Genomic DNA, 21759 nt, shown 5'->3' with positions numbered 1-21759 from the left:
GCCTGGATCCGAGGGAAAGAGCGCCGCGACCAGCTCGTGCTGTCTGTCTGCCGCGGCGGTGGGAGGAGGCGGGGCGGAGTGCTCCCTGCACGGCGGTGTTTCTGACTTGGCAGCTGGAGAAACTGAGGCCCGGGGACATTGTGACTTGTCTCTGTGTTTCATGGTCTGGGGCTGGAACCTGAGGCTGCTGAATCTCAACCCAGCAGCTCTTTCTGTTGTCCTGACCCTGAAGAGCCACCTGGCCCAGCTGGAGAGGCCTGATGATCCAGCACAAACACGGAGGAGAAAGTCCCCGATGGGCCCTGACAAAACGGGCTGCACAGAAAACACTGGAGGAGGGATGGGGAGGGAGGCAGGGAGATAGGCTCCAACAACGGAGGGTGGAGTGAGCTGGGGGTCTCAGAGCAGAGGCCCCGTGGGGCTAGCAGGCAGTCCTGCCGTCCCCTCCATCCCCTGGTCCCCTGCGTGAGCACGCTGGTGGCAAGGCTGGCCCCCCACCCCGGGGCAGGAAGTGCTGGGGCTGCCCTCTCCCCGATCCCGCGAGCCTCAGGTTTCAGGCACTTCCCGCAGTAGCAGGAAGAAGGTGTAACTTCACCCGCATGGAGAGTGCAGAGAAGAAAACGCCCTGTGCTCGGGGGTTCTCTCCGTGTTTCCCAGCTGGTTTGCCACACCTGCCGTGTCCCCAGCACCTGCCTGGGCGCTGGCGTTTCTGAGACCTGGGGCGTGTTCCCCTCGCGGCCCCTTTGGCAATATGTGATGGGTCTGGGGGCCCACAGCACCCTTGTTAGGATGGCGGGAGGGGGACACGACTCTGACACCCCGCAGAGAGAGCCCCTGCCCCTGTGACTTCTGGGCAGCCAGGCAGGTGCTTCCCCGGGAGCCGCGTGTGACGCAGGCGAGACGCTCTCCACGAGGGCAGCAGTAGCTCCCAGCGGGTTAAACCGGGGGTGGGTCAGGCACTTGCTGCTGCTGCTGCTGCCCGTCCTGAGTTTTAGCGCGTTTTTCTCACTGGACAGGAAGTCTCCTCGGCCCTTGCATGAGTTGCTTGATTTTTCCGCCAGTGAGGTAACTGCCCTTCGCATGCCATCAGCCCCCCAGTGTCACACTGCCTCTGGCCAGTGACTAGAGTCAGAGAGAGAGAAAACAGAAACCTGCTCAGGACGTGCAAACCGGAAGCTGTCCCCGGGGTGTCTGTCTGCGGGCTTCACCAATAGAGATGCCGTGTCCTCGCTCCGCCCACCCCTTCTCCCCGCCCCCATGCCACTCCCCTTCTCTCCCGCTGCGGGGCTGGCCTCCCTCCGTAAACATGGTAAACATCGGGGGCTTCACTTAAAGACGCACATAGGACATTAGTGTTAAAAGCATGTCATGGTTATGTAGGAAAATTTTGGTGCCCTTTGGAGACGCATTCTGGCGGAGGGGCGACATGGCGTGGTGCTGGAGTTTGCGCTAAAACTTCTCGTTACATAACAGAGAAAAAGCGGGAGGACGCAGACCTTGCCTGTGGCTGAACTGGAGTGACGGGTGTAGGGGCCTCGCTGCGCTGCTGTCCCTCCTTCTAGTTCCACGGGAAGCGTTCAGAAATGGGCGGGATTCTGCGGAAGCCGTTGTCAGGCTGTGTGTGGTGTTCGGTGCTCTGAGACCGCCGTACCTGCGTGGGGTGCACGCCTGACCCCCGCACCAGCGCTCTGCTCTCAGGCCCTTGCTTCTTCCTCCTCCTCCTCCTCCCGAACATGGAGGAGCTCCTTTATGTAACGTTTTCTGAAAATGCACAGTGTGTTCATCCGCCCTGAGACGACCAAAATTCTACCAGTAACATTCTGCAGAGGTTTTTGAGTGCTCTTGTGTAACTAGTAACGTGAGTTTTGTTTTCATGGGACAAACACTGGTTGAGCTTCTATCTGTGAAGACAAAAGCATGAGGACAGGCATGACATGGGGGAGGGGCCCCGCCAGTCTTGAGACCACACGGGAAGCTGGGAGGTGAGCCCCTAGGAGCGGGGGCCTACTAGGGTCCCACCCCATAGCATGGAGGTGCTCCCCTCCATGGGCCAGCCCAGTGCCCGGCTGTCTCGCCCTGTTCTGATGTCTCCTCTGCCTTTGCTTGAAGTTTCTCATCCTGTTCTCAGCGTGGACCTGCTCTCCAGCGACTGACCCCCGTCAGGGCAGAGGCGGCTCCGTTGTTTTGTGTGTCGGCCCCTTGCAGGCCCGGTGGAGATGGGAGCGAGGGAGGCACCCCAGCGGGAGGCCCGTGCGCCGGGGCGGGCGCCAGACCTGGCCGTGCAAGGCTGTCACTTGCACCTGTCCATTCGGCCAAGGAGGAGAGCGGGTGCTAGAAGGGGGTGGGAGGAGGTGGGCTCGCAGGTGGGGGTGGCACTGCCTGCATCCCGCTCACGTGGCTGTGCCGTGAGGAGCAGCGCGCATGGTGGGTGGTCGGTGCAGGAGTGAGGGAACCCTGGCTGTGCGAGACCAGTCAGACCTGTAGAGGCTCATCCGTGGGCCTGTCCCCTCACCCCGGGTGACAAAGGCTGGGTCCTGCCTGAACCAGGCAGGCCTGTGGTGTCTGGGTTTCAGCTCCTGACCTTGCCCTTGACCCTGTGGAGGTATCCTCCCTTGGTGTAGTTCTCTGCCTGTGACGTCATCCTCGCTCTTTCCACCTCTCCCTCCTGCGAGAGCTGGCCTGCTGAGTGGGAGGCCGTGGCTGCAGGGCGCTGGGTTTGAGAGTCAGGCTGACTGAAGGTCAAGACCCACACGTCAGTGTGTGACGCTGGGTCAGTGTTTGCTCCCCGCGAAGGGGCCGCTAACACGGGGAGTCGGGAAAGATCAAAGCTCTTGGTGAGCTGGAGCGTGACGTCAGGGTTCTGTCTCTCGTCCGCTGCCGGAGGGGGTGCACGTGGGTGCAGTCCCTCTGCAAGCCAGTTGGGCATTCACACCCAAGTGCACCCCCCACACACCATGCAGCCCAGCCCGTTCCAGGCCTAGGTGTGCACCTGAGACAGACCTGTGCCCGAGGGTGCGAGGCCTCTCTGTCCACAGCAGCGAAGCCTGGAAACGGCCCAGCCGCCCGCCGGCGGGGGATGGGCGAGCACGCCGGGACGGGGCCGCACAATGGAATATTACACAGCTGTCCAAACGCATTAGCTACAGCCCTGCGCAGCGCAGTGGCGGAGAGGGGCTGCAGCGGCATCGTAAGTGCCAGTCCCAGGGAGAGAGCGAGGGCTCCCAGAGATTACGTGCAGCACCGTTCCTCTTCTTACAAAGTTAAGAGCAACTGAAACACACGTACTCTTTAGGGATGTTGACCAGATCCTGTGAAACTGGAACAAAGAGAGGCGAGCAAGGGAGTGTGTGCCTCTGACCGAGGTTGATGGTGTGCCATCTGGTTGGAAGTAGGTCATTGTCAAGGTCTCTCAGCCTTTGTGTTGGGTGGTGGGCTTGCAGGTGGTTATTACACTGTGAAAAGTAACTAATTGAACACGAGAGCCGTGTGTGCCCGCAGATGAGTGTCATGAGCCAACGATCGTGATTAATAATTAACCCAGTTCTGCGCCTGGGAGGCCAGCACTGCTCCCCACCCGGAGTTTGTGCACCCGCGGTGGGTGGGGTGGAGCCGGCTTCTCCATAGGGCACCCCCGCCCCCCAGTCTCTGCCCTGCTGCCTGTCCGTCCAGCTCAGGTCTCCCTCCACAGTGCCCGCTGGCCGGAGGGACCTCGGCCACCTCTCCTTCATCAGCACTTGTTTCCCGGCCGTGGGACACAGTCGGTGCCTCATCAGAGACGGCCTCCCCCACTGATCGCTTCCACGTGTGTGTGTCTTTCTAACGAGATGGTAATTTCCCAGAGGCCAGAGGGCGTGCTTGATCCCTCTTATGTGGCCGATTACTCCCCAGTTCCTGTTCACCCCCCCTTCTTGTTTAATAAAAGAACCCCAGCGCCCCCTCCAGCGGGGCACGGCCCTGCAGCCGGGGGAGGTGGCGTGGCAGCGTGTGGAGCACTGGGTCTGGGGAGCCTTCCGAAAAGGAGGTGGCAGGGCGCCTTTCTTCCCCCTTGCCCCCACTTCTCGCTGCCTGGAATGCAGCCCAGCACCCGCCTCCCTGGCACCCTGGGGTGGGGGTGCTCATGCACTGCCTGAGTTTTCTGACATCTTGAATCTTGGTGAAGTCACTACTTTTAGGTCTTTGTTGCTCACAGGTGGCTGTAACCCTTGGGGGTGTATCACTTAGACACCCCTGACCCCCATGTGAGATCCCTGACGGTGGCCCCCTGAGTCCTGGGGGTTAAGACTGTCAGCAGGCTCTTGAATCGGCTTCTGCACTCCAGGGAGCTGACTGCCACTGGGTCCTGCGCTCCACTCGCCCTCAAGTGACTCAGACGGGTCACCTCACCCCTCCGAACTCCATAATTCAGGGACTTAGGGACCGTGCCTGAGGACACGCCAGAGTCCAGCAGCCGAGATTGTCACTGTGGAGCTGTGCATGCCCCGGTCTCTCAGTTCACAAACTGCAGTTTTCACAGTGGACCCCGGCGTCAGGAGCTCTGCTACACAGGCGTGGGCTCACCTCGCGGCCTGCCCTGAGTGGCGGCGCCCCGTCCCAGGAATGGACTTGGGGCCCCTGTGACACACCGGTGCCTGCCTGTTGGAGGCGCCCCGTTCCGGCCTGATGCTGCCACCCTCGGCGAGCACTGCGACCCCTGTACCCTCTAGAGGAGCTCAGGGCCGACAGTGTGGGATGGGATGCGTTTGCTTCCTCAGGTGGGGCGCTTTATCCTGGCTTCGGCTTCTCTCGGTATTTTTCCTCCACTAGCCGGGAGCGGTGTCTTGGTGGGCACAGGCGAGGGCCCCTCTCTGCGGAGGGGCAGGGGGCTGTGCCCGGTGCAGCGGGCAGAGGAAGTGGGGCTCGTGTGTGGGGCGGCAGCCCGGGTGACCAGAGCAGTTCTGTACCATGCCCGGCGTCCAGCCTCGTGTTCCTGGGGCTGGGTGGCCGAGGGACCCCAGTGTGACTGTGGGCAGGAGAGGCCTTTCTGACTTCGGCAGGCCGGGTGTCGGCGGTCGGCCGGCTGTGGGCTGAGCCAGCCCTGCAGCTTGCACCCTGCCACTGTCCTCCCTTGGGGCCCGCCATCCCCGCTGGGAGGGCACACGTCCTGTCCTCCTGCGCCTTCCCTCTGCTCCCCCATGGGAGGCGGGATTCACAGGGGCCGGCGGCTGGCTTTCCAGAGTTCCTCTCTCCCGGGCATCCGTTCAGGACAGGTTCGTTTAGAGCCTTCCCCACGCCTGGCCAGGGCGCCCCGGTTCCTGACCCCGAGCTCACTGGTCAGGGTGGCTGGTGAGTGCCCATCTCCACCGCGAGCCTGAGTTCCTGGAGGGTAGGGATCCTGTCTTCATTCATGCGCCACCACATTGCCAGCTCTAGGCACACCGTCTGGAGCAGACCTGCTCGGCAAATACGTGTCGAGTGAAGGAACTAGTGAGTGAGTGAGTGTATGAACGTCAGAGTGAGGCAGTTCAGGAGTGTACGAAGCACAGAGGGGCATGGCTGAGGGGGCAGATGCAAAGAACCCCCAGAAGCCAAGTGTGCAAATGCCCTAAGAGTTGCACTTGGTGTTTTGAGAGCCAGGACACAGTTGCTCGGGGTGGGAAGCCTGCCATGCTTCTTGATGGCCTGCCCTTGGGCACCAGCCTGAGTGACCGGGGCAGCCTTTCCTGTCACTGCAGGGTCACGGAGGTGCACACCGTGCACTCCCAGAGTGGACACGTGACCGGAGGCCTGTTCTTGCCACATGCATCTCGGTTTGTTCTTCCGTGAAGGGATGCAGCGCCGGCGCCGGCCCCACTGCACGCGAGAAGGTGCTGCACCAGAGTGGGGTGGTTCTTCTCACGCACATCCGTGCTTAACAACAGGGCCTCGCCCAGAGGTGCTTCGTTAGCGTGCATGTGTGCGTCTTCTCTCTGTTTTGGGGCTGGGCTGTAAGAGCCCACGTTCACAGGGGCTGGGTGGGTGCTGGCTGCCCTCCTGCTCGGTTTGGGCTCCGAGCAGCTGGTGCGGGTGCCTTTATTTTTCTGCAGGGCGGGCTCTCCTCCGGCCCTGCGGGAGGTCCAACCAGCTGGCCTGCACGGTGGCCAGGTGTTGGCCAGGTGTCGGGGCGGGTCTGCACGCCTTCGTTTTCCTGCCGCCTCCCCATTGTTCTTTGATTCTGGTGGTCCTCACGCCCACCTGGCCCTCGCCGAAAGAAAAGGGGGCATTTTCTTAACTCCCAGGTTGCAGCCGAATGCAGCGGGACCCCATCGGTGTAACCGAGGGGCCCTGTGTCTGTCCTGTCCTGTAGGATCTACGTTCACGCTGTTCACACAACCAGCACGTGTGCCAGCCCTGGGACGTGTGGCCCTTCGTCGGCTCATCCGACCACGAGCCCTTCCCTGTGCCAGGCCCTGGGAGGGAGACAGTCCAGGTCCCCACCCTTGGGAGCCCACGGCCGGGTGGGAAGACTTAGACAGTGAAGCTGGTTTAGCAGAGGAGTCCTCGTAATTAGTGACAGAGAATTACCGGTCCCTTCCCCGTACCCCCTCCCCAGGACTCCTCACAGTGGTGACACGAGGGAGTGGCCTTTGTTCCTGGCTCAGACAGGCATCACTAATCGATTGTGGCACTCTGGACAGCCACTACCTGTCACCTGTGCCTGGCGTGCAGGCTTGACAGCTGATAACCTCTGGCGCTGTGGCAGGTTGCTTGTGTGAGGGCTCCTGGTGCCCCCCAGGGCCTCAGAGTGGGGCATCCGACTGCAGGAGCCCCCCACTGTAAGCACTCAGGGCTGGTGGACCTGGCCTCAGAAGTCAGGCCCGGGGGCCACCCGGCGTCCTGCTGTTCCAGCTGCGGGACCTTCCCGTCTGCTGTTCCCTCGGCCTGGAATTCTCTCCCTCCGCATCTCACCTGGCTCTCACCTGGCTCACACCTCTCCTCCCCGCTGTTGGTTCACCTGCCAGGTACTTCAGCGGCGGGCCCTTTTGGACCCCCTGCCTGTATTAGCTCCATTTTCCATCGCGCTCGATCATCCTGCCCGGCTTTATTTTTCTTCTCAGCACTTAATCCGTCCTGGCGCACACGTACGACACTTTATACGCCTCTTCACACCCCTCGCTTGCAGTATCCCCAGCGGTCGAAAACACTTCTTGGGCAAACGGATTTGCGCTGACCAGTTGCTGGTGGACTGGAAGTACCACCTGCCGGTTAGGATTAAGTGAGATGATACACGCAATGTCTAAACCAGCCTCTGGCTCATGGGGCACGCTGATTTATTGTCCTTCAGATGAAGGCGTTCTTGGCGCTCTGGAAGGGGAAAAGCGTGTCCTGTGGCCCGTCCACGGTCCTGAGGCATCCGTCCCCACCAGACCCGTCCTCCCTGTGGTCAGCTTAGCCAGCAGTTGGTGATCGATCACCTGCCATGGGCAGCATGTGCAGAGGTCTGGGGGTGGAGAAGGGAGGGTTCAGAGGTGAGCACGCCACAGCCCCCGTCTCTGAGACCCTGAGGTTTGCAGCAGTCAGGGTGGGGTTCAGGGTGCCGGGGCTTGGGGGGCGCAGATAAAGAAGTGATTATTTCCATCCAAGGGGCACGGGTAGGGAAGGGGGAGGAGGGGAGCGCTGCAGGGTGGAGAGCATTCACTGCATTAGGTGTCGGGGGCACGTCACGCCGCCACAAGCCCCCGCGTGCCCCCCAGGGCGGCAGGCAGCTGCCTGGAAGCCGATACCATCTGTTGAGATTTTCACTTCCTGCTGTGCCGTTAGTCATCACAAACTGGTCGTTCTTAACCTTCCTGCTCCCCGCTTCTCCAGTGTGTCCTGAGGTGCCCTCCCGCCGTTTCCTGCGTAGAGTGAACTTGGTGGTGGGGGAAGAGCCCTCCCGAGTGTCTTGCTCTCTCAATGGTGGCCGATCGTTTGTTGCAAACTGCCGTGATGAGAAGCGACCACTTCACAGAATTTGTTCGCTAGTGCTGTCTGTTCAGTCTGCAGCTTCTTTTTTTTTTTTTTGGTAGCAGGGAGCTTTTTATAAAGCAGTGGCTGTGTGTGGGAGGTCAGTCATAGTTTCACCTTGCCCACTTATCCGAGGTGGAGGACTCACCACCGTTCCCTTGGGTGTTCGCATAGAACTTGGCCTCCTTCTCTTCGGCCTGCATGGCTCTCCGAGGCGCAGACCGTGTGGCTCTGCCCAAGGCTGGCACCTCTTACCAGCCAGGCACAGACCTGCCCTGGCGTTCTCAGCACGGGACCCGCTCTGTCCCTCCCCCTGCCTGGTCCTACGCCCTGAGCGAGCCACAGAGAAGGAAGGGGGTTCAGGGTGAGCCCGGGGGTGGGTCGGATGCCCGTGTCCCTGAGGAGCCCGGGGTGAGCCCTTATGCCCAGGTAGCTAGCTGGGCGTTGTCTTTGATGGACTTCACCGTCTCATCCCTGGAGGAGGCCTCCTGCGTTTGAGCGCCAAGGAGCTGTTCGAGGCTGGGGCCCTTGGAGCAGGAGGCAGGCATGTATGTCCTCACCACGCGTGCCCAGAACAGCGCCCGGTGAGATCACGTGCCAGGCGCTCTGCGTGGTCTCCTGTAGGTTAGCCGCGCTGCCTGCCCACGCAGCCGCTGGAGACTGAGCACGGGGGTGGAAGCAGAGGCCCAGTGGCCCCAGGCTGCTGGTGGACCTGGACGGGGGACCCCAGAGCAGGGGCTCTGGTTGCCCTTCGTCCTGGGTCTGCAGAGCCGGGCAGGGAGGACCCCAGCGCTTGTGTTGGGAGATATAAGGAGGGGGAGGGCCTTCTGCTTCCTTCGCCTTTGTTGCCGCCATCACGACTTCCCGTACGTGTGTACACACACACACATACTACCTGGAGGGTACCTGCTCCACCTTGTTCCCAGTTCGGCTCAGCCTTTCTGGAAGCCTTTCTGGATTAGTCCCGCCCAGGTGCTCCCGTTGTCCCCTGGCTCAGATGCCTCTCGCTGGCTTTGTCCAGGCACTGGCCTTGCCCGCAGGTCTGTGTGCTTCCAGGCCGGGCATTCTTCAAGGACAGGACCTGGCCCGTGCACACGCCCTGGGCAGCCTCACTGCTCCCGGTCAACTTTGTTGAGTGTTTCTGTCTGCATTTCCTGGATTTGAGGATGGGGTCTTGCCTGCTGACAACGCCCCCGCCCCCTCCAGCCGACACACCATCTGCCTGGTGACACCCTGGTGTAAACAGGGAGTGAGTGGCTGCCTGCTGCTCTCCCTGCCCTGGGGAGGTGGATTTGGGGGCCTGGCTGACTCAGGAGCCCTGGTGCATTCCATCCTGCGATGCTCAGGCTGTGGGGTGGGGCCTGGCCTCCCCGCTGCCTTTCCTCACCCTCGCAGGTCCCTGCAGGGTGGGCAGGTCCCGGCAGGCTGCCACCCGCAGCTGGAGCTCCCCGCCACACTCTGCACCCCTCCTCCACCATGTCCCCTGGGAGACGGGGTGCTGGAGCCGCACGGTCAGGCAGCAAGTGTGGGTGTCAGGGTGGGTGGGTGCCACAGGCCTGGGGTGAGTGGTGGGCGGGATGGGGGCACCAGAGTGGATGTATCTACGCCACGTTACCCCCAGCCAGCCACTGGCTGAGACAGGAAGGCCCCACCTGTCCCACTGAGCGCTGTGCTCAGGCCCAGGGCAGAAGGTGCCGGGGGTGGGGGGGGAATCAGCTTAGAGACCCCCCCACCTGATGAGGGAGCAGGGGAGCCGTGCGGGTCCCACGGAGCTGGTGGTGTTGGTGGCTCTTCCAGCCCAAGAGGCAAGCGGGCAGTCCTGCTGTGATCCCCACTTTGACCCCGGCTGGTGGGTGGGGCCAGCTCTTAAGCCCTAGGGCCTCGCCTCTCAACAGGATTGTTGACTTTTCCAAGGAGCTCAAAGATAGGGGCTTAGAGCCGCTGACTCAGAGCTGTGAGATTCCTCACCGAGGTAGAACGGGGCTCCTCACATCAGCCGGCAGCCAGCCACAGCCACAGGCAGCTGCTGTTCTGAGTGGGGAAGAGAGGCAGGCCGCCCCTCCCTGCTTCCCCATCCCTGGCCTGATCTTCTCCCCCCCTACCCCCCAGGAAGCCCCACCGCAGGGCCGGCCTGTCTGTAGGAGGCCTGGGGTGTGCTCTGTTGAACCAAGTGAGTCCCAGGAGACCTGTTGTCTGGGCCCGAGTGTGATGCTGTCCCTCATGGTTTTCTTCTCTGGGCCTCAGTGTCCCAGCTTTGCAGGTGATCTGTCTGGCTCTTCTGGTGCTAAAATGCCGATTCTCACCAGCGCCCGAGGTTGGCTGGGACCTGTGTACACAGGTGGGATGTGCATCCACCCGCAGGTCCACCTTGGCCCCGGGTGCCCGCCCCACCCTGCACCTGCAGCTGCTGAGCCCACCTCTGCACAAGCGTGTCCCGAAGCCCAGCTCTGGCCGCTGATGACTAGGCTTGGGCTCACCGGGTAAGATGGCCCCTTCGATGCCATTTACGGGCAGCAGCGGTGGCAGTTCCTGGAGCAGATGAAAGCAGTGCCTCCCCCCTGCTTCCGGGGCTGCCCCCACCACCTTGCTGGCGCAGGGGCTCAGAACATGCACTTCCTGGCACCAGATAAGGTGGCGGCACCCGCAGAGCATCCCCAGGCGTCATACCAGCCCTAAAGGGCGGGCGGCAGGTGCTCGTGGGGGCCCCGGAGGTGTCCTCCAGGCCCGTCCCTGTCGGGTTTCCCCTGGGTTCTTCCTGCGTGCAAGGGCACTTCCTGTTGTCAGAGTTGGCCGCCCTGGGTGAATAGCTCCATACAGGCGTGCTGTGCTCCCCTGTGCCGGCCCCGTGTCCCCCTTTCCAGCCCCCCTCTTCTGAAGGAGCCAGACATCCCTTAGAGAGAGAGGCCTGGTCCCCTCACAGATGAGGGTGGCTCAGAGAGGGACGGTGACTTGTCTGAGGTCACACAGCAGGCGGCTCTGCCCTCACGTGGTGATGTCTGAGTGTCCACGTGCTCCTTCCCTCAGGTCTCCTCCTCCGTCAGCCCGGAGGAAACATTTGCTTTTCTTTCTGCGAATAAACAATGGGCTGGACTTGTTTCTGTGAACACGGCCGTGAGAGCCGGCGGACACAGATTCCCGAGCGGGGGTCTGCCGGTGATGCAGGGACTTCGGAAGGCCTTGGCTGGCGGCCTCCGATCGCTGGGGGTCCTGCGGGGCCATGTGGCCTAGTTAGGGGAGCCGGTGCTCCTGGGCTCGCGAGGCGCGAGCAGGTCTGGGCCCCGGGGACCCCAGATTGAGACAAGGTGGAACAGATGGCTCGAATCTGTCAGCGGCCTCATGTGACAGCCTCTTAACAGGAGAGCACTTCATTACGCACTCATTCCGCCAGGGCCCCCTGCCCCCGCGCAGGCCGGGACGCGGCGGAAACGAGAGCCCGTCCTGATGGAATTACGGGCGCGTGGCCTGGGGGCCGGGCTCCGAGGATAAATCATCAGGCTCACCGCTCCGCTCAGCAGCCAGATTAGAAAACCGAGCTCCTGGCGGGATAGCCCAGAGAGTGGGCTTGTGGCGCTTAGTCCGGGGGGGGTGTGCACCGTGGGTGGGAGGCGTGCTTGGTGGGGGTGGTGGGAGCAGCAGGCTGTCACTCTCACGAGTCGCTAGGGAAGCTGTGAGTGAGGCACATGGGCTGCGCACAGCGCCCCCGTCTGGCCATCGGGAGCTCAGTGTGATATGGGGTAGGGGACAGCTCCCGGCCCAGAGTATCCATCCGCCCCTGCCCCTGCTCTGGGTCCTGCCGTTACACCCCTTCACCAGCATCATGCGATGGTTCCCTCAGATTAGAAATTGTAGCAACTCTTGTCCTGACCACCTCACATGAATGTGGGGCAGGGAACAGAGGCGGGCCCCTCCCTGTGGTTGGAGGTGGGGAGGCGTGTTTGCCCAGGCCAGGTTGTCAGGCAGTTTTCGTTTGTTAAAGTGTGTTCCGGAGCCCTTCTTGGCCAGCCGGGGTGGGCGGTGTGGAGCCGTGCTAAGTGATGGGGTGAGCACAGACCCCAGGCTGTGGGCGGGAGCCCTGACTGTGTGGGTCCTGCTGTGGGGCGCCCTGTGGGTGTCTCAGCCTTCAGAGCCCCAAGAGGCATCTGCCCCTAGCTGGAGAGGTGCAGGTCCTGGCAGCGCTACCGCTGTGGGTTAGAAGTCTCTCCCCCTCCCGCCGGGCACTGGAGCAGGGCCGGCACACGCCTGGGGCTGCGCCTGTTGCGTCGCTTCTGCAGCTTTGCATCCTTGGCTCAGAAACCTGTCACATTTGAGACTTTGCCGTTGGAAAGCGTGGTGTAGTCAAACCAGCACTGCAGGTTCACTTGGAGATGTTTTCAATGTGTTAGTAGCATCTCCAGGCTGCAGGGTCTTCAGGCACGTATGTGGTGGCTTCACCGGGTTTCGGGGCACAGGTGGTAACAGCGGAGCTGTGCTGGTCCTGGAGCAAAGCACTTGGGTCCCTCAATAGTGAGAGAGAGAGAGAGGGAGGGAGGAGATACCTCTTCCAAAAGGACATTTGTTTTCAAAAACTTACTCAATATAAATTCTGAGGGATATTTTCCAGTCAGTCTAATTTTGTGCACTGTCACTCTTAGCAGCTTTTTGCTGCCTCTGAGTGGGAACATGTGAAAGTGCCACCAAAGTGGGCAGATAAGGGTTAGGAGTTGAGGAGGAAGGAAAGCAGGCGTGATGAGGGACTTCGAGGGTGGCTGCATGGAGGAGGCGGCATTTCTGCTGAGCTGTGGAAGAAGAGTAGGGTTCTGACTGGGGGTAATCAGGGCGGGGGATGTGTGAGGAGAAGAGCACCAGTTGGAAATTCGGGGTGTGGAGGGGACGGTGTAAGCAAAGGCTTGACTTGCTGGCCACGCCTAACAGTCAGTGCACTTCCCAGCTCTCTCCTTTACCTGGGGGACTCCTAAGTGTTCCCCCCAGCCCAGCTCAGGAGCTGCCTCCTCTGGGCTGTCCTCCTGGACTTGCCTGGGCAGAGTTTGGTAGTACTCCTTGTGCTGCGCTGCCCTGACACCGGTCTTTTTGTGCTAGGATCATCTATCTGCCCGCCCACCCGCCCAGCTAGGCTGAGAGTGCTCAGCTCACAGGCGTGACACTGCGTGAGTGCCGGCTGCACACTCAAAGCTGACACCACTCGTGGTTCTGAATCTCAGTAGTGACTCGAGAATGGGGACAGAGTCGTGTGCCTGTGGCTGTGGGGGAGGCTCCTCTTGTTGTCTGGGCCATCGTGATCGCCTTGGCAACTGTGAGCACCGTCTTCCCTGTGGATGTCTCTGCCAGGTGCGTGTCTTCACGTTTCTGGGATTTCCCTCTCGTTGACTCAGCATTGGCAGCTCCTAGTCAAGCCCCCATTCTGCGGACCTAAACTCGGGCCTTTGGCAACATTTATTTCTCCTCCTCGAGAAAATGTCAAGACACGAAGTACAGGTTTATTTAGGGGGAGAGAAAGGTTTCTTCCTGTACCTTTGTGAAATCATTGTTCTTAAAGCAACAGTCCCAGTGGTCGGGATGGAAACAAGACCACCTTCGCTGTGTGCGCACTCCCGCACCGAAGCGCGTGCATGCACCCTGCAGCCTCTCCAGGGCCTGGCGTTTCTTCCAGCAGCAGAGCAAAGGACCTTTCTTTCTGTTCGAGCAGGCCCGAGGTCACTGTGGGCCCTGGCAGTGGGTGGCACTCCTGGTCTTCAAGTGGCTGGTGCTCTGGGACCCCAGGCCGTCCCTGCCTGCCCCCTACCTCCTGCCACAGCCCCCAGTGCAGCAGGGCTTAGGGCCTCAGCCTGCCAGCCCTGCCCCATACCTGCCGGCCAGGCCACCTGGGTTCTCCTGGCTGCACCTCTTCCCAGCTGACAGGAGCTTTGCGTTTCCCAGTGGGGGATGCCGGAGGGCCGTTTGATTGGGGAGGAGGTCCCTGTTATGTTTTTTTTTTTCCTTTACTGGTAATCTACATCATTTTTCATCTTGGATATATTGTGAATTATCTCCTGAGAAAAGAGGTTTTTGTGGTTTTTTTGCTGTCGTGTTCACAGCCTGATACCCAGCGAATGCTGCCCTGACTACGCACTGTCTCGTGGGCAGCATGCCACGGGGTACGGTGTTTTCATCTAAGGCGACGCGCCCCATTGCAGAGCCTGTAGAAAGTGTTGGGAAACTGACTAGCTCTTGCCCTGATCACTCCCTTAGGAGAGTTCTGTCATTTTGGTGTCATCCGTTTTTTTTAACCTGTCGTAATGCTGTATGTGCAATTAGGTATCCTTGTGTTCTTCCAAGCATTTTTTTTTTTGCCACCTTCCCACCCAGGACGAGTGGCTGTGTCTCCCTCGCCGGGCCGCTCCCCGGGATCCGTGTGGAACGGGACTGAAAGGGCCGTTCCCTCGCCCACAGCCCTGTCGTGCTTGACCTGGACTGGGAGGTTTTGGTCGCGTGTTTCGGGGCTCCATTTACCACTCTCCCGCTGCAGACAGTTTAAGCAGACGGTTTACCGAGAGTCTGGGGTATACACGCTTGTTCTCAGAAGAGAGTGGAGGGGGCTGTTCTAAGGGGTCTGAGCTGAGGCCCCCCCCCACCCCGTTGCTAAGGGAGGAGGTCCTGGGAGAACAGAGTGTGGGCCCACGTTAGGACATCTGGCGCCATGGGTGGGCGGGTGCACTGTTTATTATATAAGGTCCTGGGGACAGACCGGGTGAAAAGCAGTTAGGGGCCCGTCTCGTTCCAGGACCTAACGGTTTCCCGGGAGCTGACTGGACAGAAGGAAGAAGGTGGCTTCACCCAGAAGCCCCAGCAGCCACCGGGTCTCCTCGGCCCGAGCGGCAGGTCAGGTGGACTGAGGTGGCTAGGCCGGTCCTGCAGTCCAAGCCGGGTCCGTCCTGGGCCCTGCTGTGCCCCAGGCCTCTGCCTGCCCCCTTTCACCCAGGACTTGGCACCGTGACATCCATCCACCAGGCGCAGGCACCTGGGAAACTGAGAGCTGCCTCAGGAGGAGGGAGGGCTGGCCCGTTGGCAGCTCTGGTGACGGGAGGGGATGGCAAGGGCGCAGGGTGACCTCTTGCAGCCAGCTGGGGAGGGCGGCCTGGGCCCTGTGTTGGGTTCTGAGGGGACAGGGACAAGCATCTGGCATCGTGGGCTCCGTGGAGCAGGGCCTGGGTGCTGGTCTCGTTTGCTGTAAGGTGGTGATGAGGTCTGGTCATCCGCCACCACTCACTGGGTCATCCTCCAGTGTGACCAGGTGCCTCTGGAATCTCCTCGTTACCCGCCTCGACCACCCGGGCAGCCTGGACGGGGGCACCCCCCACCGAGGACCCCTGTTTGTCGGGGGATGATTTTAGTGGGAGAGGGGGGCTCTTCCATCCATGTGCCTTCCTGGTCCTGGCCTTAGAACTTCTCTCCGCTGGTCACCTCTGAGCGCCCGTGCCACAGGCATTGACACGGGCCACCCTGCACTGCCCATGTCACCCTCGGGTGCCTCCGGAGGATCCAGGCCAGGAAGCTGGGAACCTGCTGGTGACCGACCGGCTGGGCCTGTTGACCCTCGGTGCAGACGCAGCTGTAGCCCCGGAGACCCTCCAGCGGGGGCGACAGACGCCTCCTGGAGAGCATCCTGGCCTGTCCCGCCCCTCCCGACACGTGCGGGGCTGGCGTCTCCCGTGACGGCCCCAGGAGAGACGTGGGCATCGATAAGATCCTAGATTGAGATTTGCGGCCTGGGCGGTGTGCATTACAGACACGTTCCAGCCCCCTGCTGCTGAGAACCCAAACCCCCAGCCTCCCCCAGTCCATGTGCGTGACTCGTCCTCTGGGCTGTTAAAAGCAGCTGCCGGCGGGGTCCTCCCAGAATGCCGTTAGTGCCGTTTCATTCATGAGCAGGAGAACCTGGCGTGTTCCCAGCATCTTGGATTGGGACCTGAAAGCAAGCCTAGTGCAAAGTGCCCCCAGACCACAGATTGTACTGCCCACCCCCTGCTGCCCTTTGTCGTGGGGGGTCTCCAGGAGGGCCCACCTTCAAGGCTGACACCTCTCCTGCCCGTGTCCGGCCACAAGGATCGGGGCACAGGACAGGCTGCATCGAGGCTCGTGTGCGCCCTTGTCCCTGCCTGCGGATGGGACGGTGGCCTTGGTGAAGGCCGGGTGGCCCCAGGAGGTGCTGGACTTGGGGGGTATTCAGGCATACCACTGGGTGCGCAGCCTCAGCCTCGCTCAGTCCCCCTCCCGCACAGCCAGCCGGGGCGTGACCAGGTGCTGGCCGAGCGGGCCAGTGTCAGCTGCGGCCTCCACAGTGGCCCTCTGTTCTGCCTGCCAGGCGGGGGGGTGCGCTCGTCAGCAAGCCCCTCACGTCCCCGCTGGGCGGATGGAGGGCCTGGCTTGCTGCCCTGGGGGCCCTGCGACCCTGAGGGGCGCGTTTGCTAGACTTTCCCCGGGGACTGACGCCACCGAGTCCTCCCCCGGGCACTGGTGTTGGGGTGCGTGACAGCTGCTGGCCGAGCGTGGCTGTTGAGATCTCTCCATGTGGCCGGTGCGGCTGAGGAATTTTTCATTTAAATGTAAAAAGCGACGCTCGGTTCAGCTCTTGGAAAGCTTCTCAGTGTGTTTGGAACCACTTGAGTGTGCGGAGCGGCTTTTCCAGAGCAAGCGTGTGCGAGGAAAACGGCGTCCGCCCCGAGATGTGCCGTGAGTGCCAACCACACGCCGGGCCACAGAGGCTCGGTATGGGAAGGTGCGCCGTGTCCGTGACGTTGTGTCAATGATGTGACACGGTAGCTGTCGGGGAATGTCGGGTTCCTTAAAGTGCACCGCTAGGACATTTCACCCGGGCCTTGTTACTCCTCTGAAGGTGGCTGCTGGAATGTGTGTCTCTCGTTGTGCTTCCGCTGCAGTCGACACTCACGCCCCCGAGCCTCTTCTGCTGGAAACGTGCCTGGTGGCCCTTTGTGTGGTGGGGGGGACTTAGTCGCTCTCGAGTGTTTGTGACCCCAGGATTAGGTCTTAGGAGACCCATGGTGTTTTGAAAGGAACACATTTTAAAAAATAACCCTCGAAACATTGTTCATTCATAAAACATCACTTTTTTAACCATTTAATTTCAGTTTTGTTGTATGTTGTAAATCATCACACTTAATTGCGTGACACGTACTTTTTTTTTAAAGATTTTATTTATTTATTTATAGAGGGAAGGGAGGGAGAAAGAGAGAGAGAGAAACATCAATGTGCGGTTGCTGGGGGTCATGGCCTGCAACCCAGGCATGTGCCCTGACTGGGAATCGAACCTGCGACACTTTGGTTCGCAGTCCATGCTCAATCCACTGAGCTACGCCAGCCAAGGCGTGACACGTACTTTTTGAGGGAAAGGCAGCACGTTTGTTCAGAGAGAGACGCCTCCTGCTGGGCACTCCTGTGTGTGTCCTCGCGCTGCTCCCCGCGGCCTCACTGGGACCTGCTTCAGCTCAGAAACGCCACTGGGCCTCCTGCCTCCGCGTACGCCTTCCTCTAGCACCCCAGTCCCCGGGCTGGCGCCCCCCGCAGTGTGATGACAGTGGCAGAGGGGAACCCACCAGGGCTCCCCAAGGGACTGCACCTGGTGGGCAGGGAGAACAAGCGAATCTTCCAGAAGTCGGGCTGAGCGTTAGACAGGTGTCCAGAGGCAGGGTAGAGACCCCACGACTGGGGGCTCGTCGGCTGGGAGTCCCTCCTGGCACCAGATGAGCCACGGGAGAGCGGACTCTGGTGATGCCGCCCCAGGTGCGTTCTGTCCCTGGGCGTGACGGCGGAACCCTTTGGTGAGAACCGTTCGCCGGAGACACAGGTTTTCGTGCTGAGTTTTCCCCAAGGCCTGAAGGAGGGCTGAGGCCATGGCCCAGCTCAGGCTCCTGTCCCACTGAGACGTGTTCGAGAAAACAGCCATTTCTGATGCGCTGACCTGTGTGTGACCCCAGATGGTAGCGAAAAACTTGCTCCAACCCTGAGCGGACAGAGGCCCGATGTGTTGGGAGTGGGGTACACCTCTGGTTTAGCATTGCCCCCACATTGCTGGCATGGACAGGAGCCATGGAAAGATGGCAAGAAGGTAAAGGCATCGCATAAAGTTGGGACGGCGCTGGCATCTCCCGGCCTGCTCACCCCAGCCACCACTCTGCTCTGACGACTCAGAGACCGTTCTGGGGGCCCCGCTGGGCCCTGTGGGATTAGCCACTGCGAGACCGCAGCCCCCCACCCCCAGCTTCCTTCGTCAGTGCAAGCTGGTAGGACGCTGAGTGCAGAGATTTCTCGAGTTACGCCATACAGTAACTCCTGAAATAAGTCGGAAACATTTTTCGAAAGGCGTAAGACGAGCTCTGTTGGTGAAGAATTTCTGTAGGGACCATTTTTGTAAGACCCCAGAAAACCTGTAAACCCTGCGCCCTCACTTGCCTTCCGTACAAGCAGACGTTTGTCTTCTGATCCGTGAGAGAGCACAGCCCGTCTGGACGGGGGCGACGCCCTGCCCTGGCCCCGCGCTGCTCTGGGAAGCCCCGCGGTGGCCCCGTGTGCGCTGGCACACTGCAAGGGAGCTCGTCAGAGACGCCCAGGCGGGGCGCGTGACTGACGGCGGGCGCCTGGGTCTCCTTTCAGAGACCCTCAGCGTGAGGGCCAGAAGGCAGCTGGTCTCCCAGGCCGCGCCTCCGACGGGTGCGGATTAGCTGTGAGTTACCCCTCGCCCGGGGAGGCCCCTCCGGGCCGTGAACGAGAGGCAGTTCCCCGCTTAGCACGTGCACGGGCTCACTCTGTGCTGTTCGTGGCGCAACGAAACCACCCCACAGAAATAAATCTTTCAGGAGACACCCACACCCGGTCCTGCGGTCCTGGCGTGTGACGTATCGTCTTTCTCCCCAAGTCTCCTCGCACACGCAGACGCGGCTTGTGTTTGGCGACGATCGAGGACACTTAGCTCCAACTTCTCACGCCTGTTTATAGCCTCGAGAGTCCCTCTTCTCTCTCACGCAGTGTGTTCGTGGGGACCCGGGAATGGCTGCACGCTCACCCAGTGACTTGATAAGCTCGTTTTCTGGATTGCGCTCCATTTTCGCTTCCTGTTCCTAACGGTATCTTTCCCCCTTTGCTTCTGTAGGAAGTGCTCCAGCAGCTGATCGTAATGAATCTGCCCAATGTTTTGCTGATTGGCAAAGACCCGCTGTCTGGTGAGTGAAAGCCGCCCACCCCGGGGGGTGCTTGGCCCGGGCGGCGGGGCCCTGGGCAGCTGTCGGTCTCCGAGCTCTGGCTGCCATCGTGGAGCCAGCACAGGGAAAACGGGTTCGTCCTGGTGAGGTTTTTAAAGGGCGGTTTCTTGCCCGGAGGCATGGAGCCAGGAGCATGCGCCTTCCCTAAGAACAAACCCTCGGATCCTCGAAGAGGCAGGCCGGCCTGCGGCTCCGGCAGGCTGAGGGGCGAGCCACACAGTGGCCCCTGCGGGGTCTTTCCTCGGAGGAGGAGGTGGAGCCGGTGGTGCCGTCGTGGGGTGGGGGTCTCTCGGTAAGAAAGCGAGAATCCTTGGGGAGGGGGGATCTCCCCTTCCTCATCTGTGGGGACCCTGGGATGCCTCGTCTGGTCCCTGGGGGGTCTCACCAGGATGTCTGTCCCGCCGTGTCTCTGTCTCTCATGTCTCCCACTGCACCCAGAGGCCCCCAAGGGCAAGGGTGCCAAGTCCTAGCCTCGGACACTCTGTGCGACCTTGAAAGACCGAGGGAAGTGTGCTTCTGCACGTCTTGCAGAAAGTCGGAGCTTCCTTCACCCTTGTCAGTTAGCTCCTTGGGGGAGTTGAACAGGTGGTGGGTTTGCTCCCTGCCACACCTGGGCATCTGCCTGCACCCACGGCACCCCCCTGCCCCCGGCGTGAGCTCGAAGGCCCCAGGGACAGACGTCTCACTGGCAGGGACTTCCTCTGCTCCAGGGGAGACCTTGATCGTGTTTTGGAACCCCAGTGCTGGGGCCCCCTGGAATAGGTCAAGGAATGCAGGAAGCGGTGGCCACATGAGAAGCTTGTACAGAAGGAGCTAAGCTTGCTTCCCTTGCCATCTCCTCACCGTGCTGTCACTGGGCCTGGCTGTCCTTGCTCCTGTCCATGGGACAGTAGCTAAAGTTGCCATGAGACGTGGGGGGGATGTGCACCCAGCAACCAGCCAAGGACGTCACTCACAGAGGGAGCTCCTTCCTGCTCGGTGTCCCATCCCTGAGACCAGCAGCAGGAGCTCCGGGACGGGGGGGTCACTGGGCCGGTGCGGCTGAAGAGGGCTGCATTCCTCCTGAGCGCTAGCCAGCTGGCGTGCCTGCCTCTCTCCGTGTGAGGCGACGGGAGGAGGTCTCCTTGACCTCCGTGAGTCCTCCGTGTGGCCGGCCCACGGGCGCTTGCACCCTCGCCCGTTAGCTTTGCAGAGTCCATCCTGGCTGTGCAAAGCCTTCCCATCCACGCGTTACTGTCGGGGGGCCTTTGGTTTGGCTTTATCTCACGGTTCCCCCCCGACGGAAGATACCGGATGCAGCCCATCCCAGCCGCAGCCCTGGGCCCCGGGAACAGCTGGGACACGCGTGATTTCTGTAGTAACTTCAGCAAAGTGGGGGGTCTGCTTTGCTGAGCAGAACTCTGCTGACTTTCCAGATTTATTTGGGGGACCCTGGTAGTAAGGGGAGAGAGGAGGAAGGTGCCGAGAGAGGGTGCTGGTCCGAGCTTAGCTCTGCTTCCCCACCCAGCCTGGAGAGAGTTGCACAAGGAGACTCGGGCGGCCAGGGAGCAGCGGAAGGGGGCGCTCGCTGCTTGAGCTCGTGGTGAGCCCGCCGTGGGGCGGGCATTGCACACGTACGGAAGAGTGGAATGAGCTCTGGCCGGTGTGGCTCAGTCGGCTGGTGTGTCGGCCCGTACATCGAGAGGTCACTGGTTTGATTCCTGCTCAGGGCACATAGAGTCAGGTTGCAGCTTCGCTCCCTGGGCGGGGCATGTGCGGGAGGCAACTAACAGATTTTTTTTTCTCTCACATCGTTGTTTCTGGCTCTTTCTCCCTTCCCCTTTCTCTAAAATCCGTGAACATATCCTCTGATGAGAATTTAAAAAATGGGTTTTTTTAAGTGGAAATGAAAATGTGCTTCGGGACATCAGAGATGAGAAAGCAGAGGTTCACAGAGTGTGAGTGACAAGCCTTTAGTCACTTAGTCACTCGGTCACTTGGCTCCCGAGCGGAGGTGCTGCCTGGGGCCCTGCTCCACCCGACCCCCCCGAGCCTGAGCCCCTGTCATGGCCTGTGGGGCCGAGCGCGGGTGGTCACAGACCTGCAGCCCGTCCTATGCACAAAAACAGCAGGGGGCGCAGTGCGTGCCGTGCAGCCTAATGCTGAACCCACCCTCCCCTCCCCCAGCCGCCCTGCCCCTCGTCACTCTGCGTGGCTTGGCTGCCCTCCTGGCCATGCCTGTGGTTCCCCACCCCTGTCAGGGCCCCTCCATCCTGTCGCCCTCTGGGGACCCCGACCCCCCGGGCACCTCCGCACACCAGGCCCGACTCCAGCAGGGCTCTGTTCCTGCCTCTGTGTGAGCCACCCAGGCGTAGGAGTGGTCCCCACGGGCTCTGGCGCTGAACGGAAATGTCTGTAGGGATGTGCACGCTGATTTTTAAAAAAACAGCTTTACTGAGATACAACATTCACACCATAAGATTTACCCACTTTAAATGAACGGTTTAGTCATCTTCATATGTCAAGAGTTACGCAACCTCACCACCGTCCAGTGTTAGAACGGTGTTGG

At 61.0% G+C, this 21759-nt stretch overlaps 1 protein-coding gene across 1 annotated transcript in view; it reads left to right on the top strand.

Annotated features, from left to right (window-relative positions):
- CCDC88C (coiled-coil domain containing 88C) overlaps positions 1-21759 on the top strand; it is a 110408-nt gene that overhangs the window by 27394 nt on the left and 61255 nt on the right. Inside the window, 1 exon segment of the mRNA XM_028507641.2 lies at positions 19103-19172. Within this exon segment, the coding sequence (XP_028363442.1) occupies positions 19103-19172 (70 nt within the window).

The sequence above is a fragment of the Phyllostomus discolor genome, chromosome 1 (assembly GCF_004126475.2).
Source record: "Phyllostomus discolor isolate MPI-MPIP mPhyDis1 chromosome 1, mPhyDis1.pri.v3, whole genome shotgun sequence".
NCBI classification, from domain to species: Eukaryota; Metazoa; Chordata; class Mammalia; order Chiroptera; family Phyllostomidae; genus Phyllostomus; species Phyllostomus discolor.
This window is presented reverse-complemented; position numbering and strand designations above follow the sequence as displayed.